Source organism: Cetorhinus maximus, chromosome 21 (assembly GCF_964194155.1).
Source record: "Cetorhinus maximus chromosome 21, sCetMax3.hap1.1, whole genome shotgun sequence".
Classification (NCBI taxonomy): domain Eukaryota; kingdom Metazoa; phylum Chordata; class Chondrichthyes; order Lamniformes; family Cetorhinidae; genus Cetorhinus; species Cetorhinus maximus.
The window spans coordinates 4,122,531-4,135,442 of NC_135899.1; the positions used below are offsets into that span (position 1 = coordinate 4,122,531).

Below are 12,912 nucleotides of genomic sequence, written 5' to 3' on the forward strand. Positions count from 1 at the left end.
GTTTTCTCTCTGCCTCCCTTTTTAAATAGTGGGGTTACATTAGCTGCCCTCCAATCAGTAGGAACTGCTCCAGAGTCTATAGAATCTCAGAAGATGACCACCAATGCATCCACTATTTCTTTGGCCACTTCCTTAAATACCCTGGGATGTAGATTATCCAGGCCCTGGAGATTTATCGGCCTTAAATCCCATAAATTTCTCCAACACCATTTCCCTGCTAATATTGATTTCTTTCAGTTCCTCCCTCTCACTAAACCCTGTGTTCTCCAACATTTCTGGCATGTTATTTGTGTCCTGCTTTGTGAAGACAGAACCAAAGTATGCATTTAGTTGGTCAGCCATTTTTTTGTTCTCCATTATAAATTCCCCTGTTTCTGACTGTAAGGGACCTACATTTGTCTTCACCAATCTTTTTCTCTTCACATACGTATAGAAACTTTTACAGTCAGATTTTATGTTCCTCGCAAGTTTACTCTCGCACTCTATTCTCCTCTTCTTAATCAATCCCTTGGTCATCCTTTGCTGAATTCTAAACTGCTCCCAATCCTCAGGCCTGTTGTTTTTTAGCCAATTTGTATGACCCTTCCTTGGATCTAATACCATCTCTAATTTTCTGTGCAATGCATGGTTTGGCCACTCTGTTTTACTTTTGCGCCAGACAGGAATGAACAATTGTTGCAGTTCACCCATGCGCTCTTTGAATGTTTATCATTGCCTATCCATCGTCATCCCTTTAAGTAACGTTTCCCAATCCATCATAGCCAAGTTGCACCTCATACCATCATAGTTTTGTTTATTGAGATTCAGGATCCTAGTCTCAGAATCAACTATGTCACTCTCCATCTTAATGAAGAATTCCATCATATTATGGTTGCTCATCTGCAAGCGGCCTCGCAGAACTAGTTTGCCAATTATTCCTTTCTCATTACACAATACCCAGTCCAGGATGGCCTTTTCTCTAGTTGGTTCCTCAACGTATTGGTCCAGAAAAACATCCCACATACACTTCAGGAATTCCCCCTCTACGGTATTGTTACTAATTTGCCCAATTTATATGCAGATCAAAGTCACCTTTAATTACAGATGTTGCTTTATTGCATGCATCTCTAATTTGCTGTTTAATGCCATTCCAAACATCACCTCTACAGTTTGGGGGTCTATATGCAACCCCCACTAACATTTTTTCCCCTTAATGTTTCTCAGCTCTACCCATACAGATTGTTGGAGTTAATATCTTTCCTCACTGTTGCGTTAATTTCCTCTTCAGACAGCAATGCAGCTCCACTGGCTTTTCCTTTTTGTCTGTCCTTCCTAAATACTGAATGCCCCTGGATGTTCAGCTCCCATCCCTGGTCACCCTGCAGCCATGTCTCCGTAATCCCGACTATATCACACCTGTTTACATTTATTTGCGCTGTTAATTCATCCACTTTATTGCGAATGCTCCTCGCGTTAAGGCATTAAGCCTTAAGGCTTGCCTTTTTAACATTACTTGTCCCATTCCCACTATTTTTCACTGAGGCCCTGTTCGATTCTTGCCCTTGATTTCTCTGTCTATCACTTTTCTTATTCCCCTTTCTGTCTTTTGTTCTTGTCCTTTATTCCCCCTCCTCTGACTCCTTGCATAGGTTCCCATCCCCCTGCCATTTTAGTTTAAACCCTCCCCGACCACTCTCGTAAATATTCCCCCGAGGACATCAGTCCCAGTCCTGCCCAGGTGTAACCTGTCCAGTTTGTACTGGGCCCTCCTCCCCCAGAACCAATGCCAAGGTCCCAGGGATCTGAAACCCTCCCCCTCACACCATCTCTTCAGCCAAGTATTCATCTGATATATCCTGCTATTACTACTCTGACTAGTACGTGGCACTGGCAGTAATTCTGAGATCACTACCTTTGAGGTCCTACTTTTCAGTTTACTTCCTAACTCCCTATATTCTGCTTTTAGGACCTCATAACATTTTTTAACCTATGTCGTTTGTACCAATGAATACCACGACCACTGGCTGTTCACCCTCCCCCTTCAGAATGTCCTGTAGCCGCTCTGAGACATCCTTGACCCTTGCACCAGGGAGCCAACATACCATCCTGGAGCAGTTTCCACTGCTCATCCACCGAAGTTACAGCCAATTCTGGGCACCGCACTTTGGGAAGAATATCAAGGCCGAAGGAATGGTGCAAGGGGAGATTTACCAGAATGGAACCAGGGATGAGGGACTTCAGTTAAATGGAGTGACCAGCAAAGTGACGATTGAGAGGATCATCGTGGATTAAAAGGGGCAGGTCAGGAGGAGCTGGACAATATGTTTCAGTTTGTAACAAAAACCTGGAAAAACTCCACAAGTCTGACAGCATCTGCAGAGAGGAATACAGTTAACATTTCGAGTCCGTATGACTCTTCATCAGAACTGAGGGAATACAAGAAATTAGGTTAAATATAAACTGGTTGAGGAGGGGTGGGACAGGTAGAGCTGGGTAGAGGACCAATGATAGGTAGAGGCAAAGGAGAGATTGCCAAAGATGTCATAGACAAAAGGGCAAAGGGGTGTTAACGGTGGTGCAAACATCAGGAGAGAAATGGAAAGCAATGAAGGTGATCAGGGCAAAAGAGACAGGCGGAAATCCTGTCAGAGAGAAGAACAATACTTCTTCAAGGTAGGCATTCCTTGAAGAGGAGTGGCAGTCAATTAATCATTAAGATAAAAGCAAAATACTGCGGAAGCTGGAAATCTGAAACAAATACAAAAATACCTGGAAAAACCCAGCTATTTTTGTTTTTGATTTCCGGCATCTGCACTATTTTGCTTTTATCTTAATAATTCTTGTGTATTGCAGTGAAAGTCCTGAGGGAATTACCGAACTGCATGTGTTCAGCAGCAGTGCAGGAACATTGAAACTGAAAGTGGTTTGAATCAGGAAGTGCTGAGTGTGAACATGGCTTCCAGACAGCCGGAGGAGAGTTGGACTGAGGAGGCAATTTGTCCCATTTGTCTTGATTTCTTCACCGAACCGGTTTTACTGGAATGTGGACACAACTTCTGCCGCTCCTGTATCACCCAGAGTTGGGAAGAGAAGGAGATAAACTCCTGCCCGGAATGTAGAGAAGAGTTTCCGGAAAGAAACCTCAGAATAAATCGGGCCTTAGCGAATTTGGCTGAGAAAGCTGGAAAAATGAAGGTGAACCTGAGAGAGAAGGAAAGTAAACTTCACTGTGAGGAACATGAGGAAGAACTGAAGCTGTTTTGTGAAACTGACAAGAAATTGATCTGTCTGATTTGTAGAGATTCGCGGGAACACAGAGAGCACCGCTTCATGCCGATTAAAGAAGCTGTCGGAATGTACAAGGTAAAAGAGAACAGAAATGAGGTAAATGAATAGATTCTTGAAAGGGAAAAACAACAGAGGTAACGGGCGTCGCTGTTTTAGGATTTTATAAAGTTATTACACAATGTTTTATTACAGATGCAAACTTTAAAATCGAGGTGTTTTTTGCGGGAGCAAATGTAGGTCAGCAAGCACCGGGGTGATGGGTGAATGGGGCATGGTGTAAGAAGATGGGCAGCAGGGTTTTGGATAGCCTCAAGTTTATGGAGGGTAGAATGTGGGAGAGCAGCCAGGAGTGCGTTGGAACATTCTGGAGGTAACAAAGGCATGATGAGCTTTTGTTCAAAATTCAGTCCAGGTCGACTGTGATTGCTCAAGGCTTTGCCCTGGGGAGTGAACCAGGGAATGGCTGTTCCCCAAGCTTTTGTTTAGTTGTAAAAGGTGCAGCACGTGGGCTCCTTCTGCCTGCTAAGCACAGGGCCCTGTGTGTGAATATTTGTGGCTTCTAGCATGCATAAGTGAGCCACACTGAAAGACCGACTGATAATCTTAAATTGATTTTTAGTGTAATTCTTAGCACAATCAGGATTAGACAACACTTGCTAAATGTTGTGTTCTCAATACCCATTTGCTGGGACTAAAGAATACGGGTTGCACGCATGATTCAGGATGGCCGAGTTGGTACAGAAGAAAGAACAGATCAGCAGACCAATATTAGATGAAGCACATACTGTTTATTTACAAAAGAGACACAGCTCTTACACTTGTGTGCTTCTAACACAAAACCTAACTCAAGACGACTAACTACAGAGGTAGCCTGAGCTACACAGCTATTGGATGACAAGATCATGTAATCATCCTGTATAACATTCTTCTTAAAGGTATATTACACATCAAATTATCACACTAAACAATCAAATTCGCATCTGGACAGTTAACTGTTCCATGCTGCATTCTCCATGGCAACGCCTCCACCAATCAGAGTCCACTTGCCAACCAATCAGCACTCTTCCCAGCAGTGTAAATTGTTGTCCCCTTAATGTTGCCAATTTCTTGTGAATTGTCCTGATGAGGGCAAGATGAAAACCTTTGATAGCATTTTTCAACCAAACTGCTGAATGTGAAGCAATAGGTACCCCACAATAAGAGCCTTCAGATTTTTAATTTTAACTGTAGGATGTTTAATTTTGGGTGTTTATTTCTGAAAAATATACAAATTAATTGTCCTTCTTTCATCAGGAGGAACTGCAAAATTTACAGAAGCCGATCCTGGACAAGAAGAAGGAATGTGATGCTGTAAAAAGTGATTATGAGAAAACATTAACCCACATTCAGGTACTTCTGATCTTATTTTGTTTGACCCTCTGTACAGAATTATAGACATCCAGAATTGTACTGTGCAGAATTCTGGTCTCCATATTACAAAAAGGATAAAGAGGCAGTGGAGAAGGCGCAAAAATATAATTACAAAGATGATACCAGAACTGAGAGGTTATACCTTTAGGGAAAGATTCAACCAGCTGGAAAAGAGAATCTGTGAGGTGACCTGAGAGAGTCCTTTAAAATTATGAAAGTTTTTGATAGTGTAGATGTTAAGAAGATGTTTCTGTTTGACAGGGAGTCCAAAACTTGGGGTTTTAAGTACAAGATATTCACCAATAAGCCAATTGAGAAATTAGCAACTTGATCCTCAGTTAGAGCTCCCTCTTCTGAATAAATTATCATCTGATCATATATCATCTGTTATATCTAATGTATAATGAAGTAACTAGATTTCAGAACATTAGAGAATAACTTTCTCTGTTTAAAATAAATCATACATACATCTCAATAAATTATCTGGATGTGGATTAACTAGATTGGGAATATTTTTTCTGTATAATATTCTGATATGAACAGAACTGCTCAGGCTGAATAACCTTTTTAAAATCCTCATTTAATTTATCAACCTCACTGATAATTTCCAAAGGACCAAAGTGTAAAGGCAGAGAAACAGATTACAGCCGAATTTGAAAAACTGCACCAGTTTCTCCGTGAGGAAGAGAGAATCGTGTTGGAAGATCTGAACCTGGAGAAAGAGAAAAAGAGTCAGGAGATGAAGGAGAGGATTGAGAAGATAATGGAGGAAATCTCATCGCTTTTAGTCACTGTTCGGGATATTGAACAAGAGCTGAGTGAACAGGACAACATCAAGTTTTTAACGGTGCCTGTTATTTATTTCTCTCTCCTTCACCTCTTTTCTTTGAGACTGTCGTGAAGAATGAACAGGTTGTGTCATCAATATCTAGAATATAAAATTCACTGATCAGAATAATGCCAATCACCTGTGACATTTTGTTTCCTCTGTCTCACACCCAAGGTCACTAACGGCTGCCTTTAACTTGGAAATTACTACATCTGGAGCTTGTTTATCGTGATATTCTAGGAGGTCAATTCCATTAAATTGAACAATGAGGAAAAGCAGCTTCATACAGAGTGAGAAACCCTCAGAAGGGTCAGACCATTCTACCCTGGGTGTACTTTTCCAGTTCAGCTGTGACTGGGAACTGCAGTCCAGGATCCATCCAGGCATTACCATGTTTACAATGCTTTGCTCCTCACTGGCTAGATCTGTAATGATTCTGTCCAGGAGAGAGCTCTCCACAGGCTCAGATACACATATAGGTAAAATTTTCTCCCAGCAGTTAAATGGTTAAATGTCCAGAGAGTGGGAGGGGGAATCTCCACTCTGCAAACATTTAAATTAAGATCAATTTGAATTGAAGAATTTCCCAGCAAGTTCAATGAACACCCTGTGTCCTTACTTTTGTTAATTCTCTGCTGTATATTTAAGTGCTGATTAATCTATTTTAACAGTGCTGGCTGGGGGATAAATGTTAAACAGGACATTGCGAGAACTCCAGTGCTCTTCTTGGAAAAGTGTCTTGGGAATTTTTCCCTTCACCTGAACAGACAGAAGAAGCCTCGGTTTAACATCTCAGCTGAAACCCGGTACCTCTGACAATGGAGTTCCCACTCAGCTGGTTGGTCATTGAGCTCAGTGGGACTCACAGCAAGTGTACCCGACATTATCATATTCTGTATGGTTCAGGTTTTCAGGTTACACAGAGTAGCCTGAGACGCTCTCTGTAGTATAACTGCGGACAAAGATTCAAATACAAGTTTGATTAGCCCCAAGACTGAACGTAAAATAACATTGCAGATTTACCCATCTTTCTAGGATAGTCCATGATTTCTATTGGACAACACTGGTACAGAGTCACAGAAACTTTTGTCTCCAGGACACATACAAATTATTAAATGAAATCATTAAAGTAATTCTCTTTAACCAATTAATTAATTATTGCTGAAAAGAGAAAATAATCTTTTCATCTGAAATTTTTTCACAAGTAATGTCTCTTTTCATCAATATTCAAGTTCTGTTCTACCAAGCAACTATTTTGTTTATTCCTTCATGGGAAGTGGGCATTGCTGGCTAGGCCAGCATTTGTTGCCCATCGCTAATTGCCCTTGAAAAGGTGGTGGTGAGCTGCTTTCTTGAACAGCTGCAGTCCCTATGGTGTATGTATACCCACAGTGCTGTTAAATTAATTCCAATAATTGAACATCCATCAGGGTTTTACAATTGGATTGTATCTCTGTGAGTTGTGTTGTGCAGTAAGATCGAGTCATTTGTAATATTGTGGAGTAACTCACAGTCCAGTGAGGACAGGAAGAGGCAGTCCAATAACTTGCGAAATTTATAATGTACTTTTCTGTGGAATCCAGTTTGTTTCTTTACTTTTTGTGATAAAATGCTCTCAAAACACAAACATAAATAATTCTTCTTGTTCCACAGAAAATTCAAGATCGACAGAAAAGGTAAAATTTAGACCCTTGATTTGATTTTTATTTCTAACATATTTCTCCCTCACCCTGGAAAGATCCAACACTGACCTTTATCTCCTGTTTCAGAGTGAAGCGAACTCTCCCAGAGCCACAGAAGGTTTACCCTTTAATAAATGTGGGGAAGTACATTGGGCCACTGCAGTACAGAGTGTGGAAAAAGATGCTGACGGTGATTAATACAGGTGGGTGTGAGCTTCCTGACACCAGCTATTAAACAGCTCTCTCTGTTATTAGTAGAAGGGACCTGTCTCTTTATAATAAATATCTCATTGTATTTGTAACTGATTAGATTTTACTTCAGTTAGTTTTCTGTTAAAATATATAATTGTCTGATCTGTTTCCATTTGACATTTTTTGGTGAACACATAGCCTGGCCCAGAATTCCCAATGGAGGTATTTTCGGGACAGATCTGGGAACGGCTGAAATTCCATCTGTCCTGTTCCCGACACTGTACCAAATCCTGGAGTCTTGGGGATTTCCATATTGTCCGTCGGTGCCAATTCTATTTCCCACTCGATCAGTAGACTGGTCAGAAATGTAAGGGACAGGAGGGAGCTACATTTGAAAACTGAAAAATGCTGCTGCTTTTACTGGAGGCTGGTTTTCTGAAAGCCCACAATCAATCAGTGATCGATTACATTTGGGAATCAAACCTTTCAAATGTTCAATGTCCCCCATGTCTTCAGTTACACTGGACATAAAATAAACATATTAAATGATAGGGGGAGTGAGTGGGCCAGTGAAATTTGTTTGTCTGGATTGTCCTATGATTTCCCTCTCACTGTGGGTGCTAAATGGAGTTAAATAGGCAGGAACTGTGACTGCCTTAACTCTGTTGGTTTATAATTCACCTCAACAAAGTGTCATTTCCCTAATGTCCACACAGAGTCCACTCCACCACAGTGTGGGTGGTCAGCCCGCCCACACAATTTTTAAATTATTATTCATTCATGGGACGTGGGCATTGCTGGCTAGGCCAGCATTTGTTGCCCTTGTTCAGAGAGTATTTTAAGAGTCAACCACATTGCTGTGAGTCTGGAGTCACATATAGGGCAGACCAGCTAAAATGTCCTTCCCTGTAGGACATTAGTGAACCAGATGGGCTTTCACAACAATCAACAACATCATTAGACTTTTTTCAATTCTACATTTTTTTATTGTACTCAAATTCCACCATCTGTTGTGGTGGGTTTGGAACCCAGGTCACCAGAACATTACACTGGATCTCTGGATTTCCAGCTCAGTGACAATACCACTATTCCACTCCGAATTTAATCCTCAACCTCAACTCTAGTTAATCCCAGCAGTACATGGGGGATCCCCACTCACCAGGATTGATGATCAAGAAGATGACACTTAGATTTCTCAGTTCCTCACCTCCGAGGAGGGTGCAGCCTCTCCCCCAGTGGATTTTAGGGAGATTTGTCCACTGATAGCTGGACTTTCACCTGGACAATATCGGCTGAACTTTACGGACCACTCGTGGGCAAACAGGCAGGTGGACCTGTAAATTAGGGTGCCATGTCCTTGGTGACATACCCGCCACTGGTTCACCCATTCCCACAGAAACATAGAAACAAGGAACAGGAGTAGCCATTTGGCCCTTCGAGCCTGCTTCACCATTCATTACGATCATGGCTGATCATCCAACTCAATAGCCTCCTCCTGCTTTCTCCCCATACCCTGTGATTCCTTTCGCCCCTAGTGCTATATCTAACTCCTTCTTGAAAGCATATAATGTTTTGGTCTCAACTACTTTCTGTGGTAACGAATTCTGCAGGCTCACCACTCTCTGGGTGAAGAAATTTCTCCTCATCTCAGTCCTAAATGGTCTACCCCATATTCTCAGACTGTGACCCCTGGTTCTGGACTAGCCCACCATCGGGAACATCCTTCCTGCATCTACCCTGTGTAGCCCTGTTAGAATTTTATAGGTTTCTATGAGATCCCCCTCATTCTTCGAACTCCAGCGAATATAATCCTAATCAACTCAATCCCTCCTCATATGTCAGTCCCGCCATCCCAGGAATCAGTCAGGTAAACCTTCGCTGCACTCCATCTATAGCAAGTATATCCTTCCTCAGATAAGGAGACCAAAACTGCACACAATATTCCAGGTGTGGTCTCACCAAGGCCCTGTACAATTGCAGAAAGACATCTCTGTTCCTGTACTCAAATCCTCTGGCTATGAAGGCCAACATACCATTTGCCTTCTTTACCGCCTGCTGCACCTGCATGCTTACCTTCAGTGACTGGTGTACAAGGACACCCAGGTCTCGTTGCACATTCCCCTCTCTCAATTTATAGCCATTCAGATAATCATCTGCCTTCCTGTTTTTGCTACCAAAATGGATAACCTCACATTTATCCACATTATACTGCATCTACCATGCATTTGCCCACTCACTCAGCTTATCCAAATCACACTGAAGCATCTCTGCATCCTTCTCACAGCTCACCCTCCCACCCAGCTTTGTGTCATCTGCAAATTTGGAGATATTACATTTAATTCCCTCATCTAAGTCATTAATATATATTGTGAATAACTGGAGTCCCAGCACTGATCCCTGCGGTACCCCACTAGTCACTGCCTGCCATTCCGAAAAAGACCCGTTTATTCCTACTCTTTGTTTCCTCTCTGCCAACCAGTTTTCTATCCATCTCAATACACTACCCCAATCCTATGCGCTTTAATTTTACACGCCAATCTCTTATGTGGAACTTTGTCGTAAGCCTTCTGAAAGTCCAAATAAACCACATCCACTGGCTCCCCCTCATCAACTCTACTAGTTACAATCTCGAAAAATTCAAGTAGATTTGTCAAGCATGAGTTCCCTTTCATAAATCCATGCTGACTCTGTCTGATTCTGCCACTGTTTTCCACGTTCCAGCTATTAAATCTTTTATAATGGACTCTAGAATTTTCTCCGCTACCAACATCAGGCTGACTGGTCGATAATTCCCTGTTTTCTCTCTGCCTCCCTTATTAAACAGTGGGTTTACATTAGCTACCCTCCAATCTGTAGGAACTGTTTCAGAGTCTATAGAATCTCGGAAGATGACCACCAATGCATCCACTATTTCCAGGGCCACTTCCTTAAGTACTCTGGGATGTTGATTATCAGGCCCCGTTGATTTATCAGCCTTCAATCCCATCAATTTCCCCAACACCATTTCCCTACTAATACTGATTTCTTTCAGTTCCTCCCTCTCACTAAACCCTGTGTTCTCCAACATTTCTGTTATGTTATTTGTGTCCTCCTTTGTGAAGACAGGACCAAAGTATGGATTTAGTTGGTCAGCCATTTCTTTGTTCCCATTGTAAATTCCCCTGTTTCTGAATGCAAGGGACCTACATTTGTCTTCACCAATCTTTTTCTCTTCACATACCTATAGAAACTTCTACAGTCAGTTTTTATGTTCCCTGCAAGCTTACTCTCGTACTCTATTTTCCCCTTCTTCATCAATCCCTTGGTCCTCCTTTGCTGAATTCTAAATTGCTCCCAATCCTCAGGTCTGTTGTTTTTTCTGGCCAATTTGTCTGCCTCTTCTTTGCGTCTAGTACTGTCTCTAATTTCCCTTGTAAGCCATGGTTTGGCCACCTTTCCTGTTTTACTTTTGCGCCCAACAGGAAGAAACAATTGTTGCAGTTCACCCATGCGCTCTTTGAATGTTTGCCATTGCCTATCCACCGTCATCCCTTTAAGTAAACTTTCGCAATCCATCATGGCCAACTCGCACCTCATCCCATCATAGTTTCCTTTATTAAGATTCAGGACCCAAGTCTCAGAATCAACGACGTCACTCTCCATCTTGATGAAGAATTCTGTCATATTATTGTCGCTCAACCCCAAGGGGCCTCACACAACTAGATTGCCAATTATTCCTTTCTCATTACACAATACCCAGCCTCACCCCACCTCATAATTTTATGGCTAGCAGGGGAGGTGTCAGGTGGTCACCTGACTTTGGCCGAATTGAGGCGAGTTGACTCAGCAGCAGTGTGATTGCCCCTGAAATTTACATGAGGGTGTGTGGATCCCACCCTCAGCATAAAATCCAGCCCTATTACTGTTCGTGGCAGTCACGTTACTGCTGTCCTGAATTTCTCTGCACCTGGATCCTTACAGGCAACAGGGAGGCAGTGGCATTGTCATTGGACTAGTATTCCAGAGGCCCAGGGTAATGCCCGTAGAGCGGAGCCTTGACAAGGTGGACTTCGAAAGGATGGTTCCTCTTAAGAATGAGTCCAGAACTAGGGGGCACTGTTTTAAATTAGGTGTCGCTCTTTTAGGACAGAGATGAGGAGAAATTTTTCCTCTCTGAAGGTTGTCGGAATTTGGAACTCTGCCTCAGAATGTGGTGGAGGCGGGGTCACTGAATATTTTGAAGGCAGAGGTAGAGAGATTCTTGTTAGGCAAGGGGACCAGAGGTTCCCGGGGGTAGACGGGAATGTGGAATTTGAAGGCACAAGCAGATCAGCCATAATCGTATTGAATGGCGGAGTAGCGTCGAGGGGCTGAATGGTCTACTTCCATTCCCATTTCTTATGCTGTTTGTCTGTCATGCTCCCACTCCCTATGTTGTGCCTCTGCTTGTCGTGGCCACCTGTCACTCTCTCTAACTCCCTCTCTCTCTGCTCGTCACTCTCTGTCTCTCTCTGTCTCTCTCTGTCTCTCACTGCCAGTCACATGCTCTCTCTGCCTGGCACATTCTCTCTCTCCCTCTTTCTCTCTGTTTTTCTCACCGTCTCCCTCTCACTGCCGATTATGCCCCCTCTTTCTCTCTCTCCCCCTCTCTGTGCATGTCACACACACTCTCTCTCTGTCAGTCACGATCTCACCTCTCTCCGCCTGTCAATTTTCCTCTCTCTCTCACTCACTGTAAGTTATGCACACTGCTCTGTGTTTGAATGTCACCTTCCCCTCTTTCAAAGAAGTTTAACTATTTACAATACATGCTCATGTTTAGTCCCCATTACACAAGTGCATAGAACTGATGAATCTGTGAGTCTCTAAAGCGTAAAGATAATCAGCTGGCACTCCCAGATCTTGCAATGGTAACCTCGTCTGGAGGTTTCTTTAATTGCTCACAGTGATCTGTGGGATTGACATTCTTGGATGTTGTTCCTGGTTGTATTTGGGATCTTGTCCTGGATGCAGTAGGACTGTACGGTGGTCGAGGAGCTGGAATGGATCTGATTTGTCTCCGGTTATGCTTCACTGTTGCACCTTTGTGTGTAATGACTTCATAGAACCTTGATTCTGAACAAATCCTTGTCACCTCAGCTGGTTGCTTGTGGGATTCTGGATGTAAACTCATTGCCCCAACTGTAAATTTCACAATTCTGTACCTGAATTTTTATTGTACACATTAGTCACCTTATCTTGTAGTTTTAAAATTTGTTCTCTAGTTTCTGAGGAATTCGAGTGGGTAAGAGTTGCTATGCACTGGTCTGCCAAGCATGTGCCCTGCTGGTGATGGAATAGTTGCATTTAAGGTGTTGTCTGAGATGTAACATTGCAATGTGTAGATCTTGCTTGGTCTGTCTACATTTGAGAATTAGGGATTTCACTGCATGAATCATTCGTTCAGCTAGGCTGTTCGATCTAGAGTAATGAGGAGAAGAAGTAGTGTGATTGATATTCCATTTCTCATACATATCCCAAAATGGTTTACCAATAAATTGCAGACTGTTATCC

At 42.5% G+C, this 12,912-nt stretch overlaps 1 protein-coding gene across 1 annotated transcript in view; it reads left to right on the plus strand.

Moving 5' to 3' along the window:
* Positions 1 to 2,896: 2,896 nt before the first annotated feature.
* Positions 2,897 to 12,912, plus strand: part of LOC144695594 (zinc-binding protein A33-like) — a 31,324-nt gene continuing 21,308 nt past the window's right edge. Inside the window, exons 1-5 of the mRNA XM_078566490.1 lie at positions 2,897 to 3,363; positions 4,561 to 4,656; positions 5,291 to 5,524; positions 7,160 to 7,182; positions 7,276 to 7,391. Of these exons, the coding sequence (XP_078422616.1) occupies positions 2,932 to 3,363; positions 4,561 to 4,656; positions 5,291 to 5,524; positions 7,160 to 7,182; positions 7,276 to 7,391 (901 nt within the window). The 5' untranslated portion in view covers positions 2,897 to 2,931. The remainder of the gene's footprint in view (positions 3,364 to 4,560; positions 4,657 to 5,290; positions 5,525 to 7,159; positions 7,183 to 7,275; positions 7,392 to 12,912) is intronic.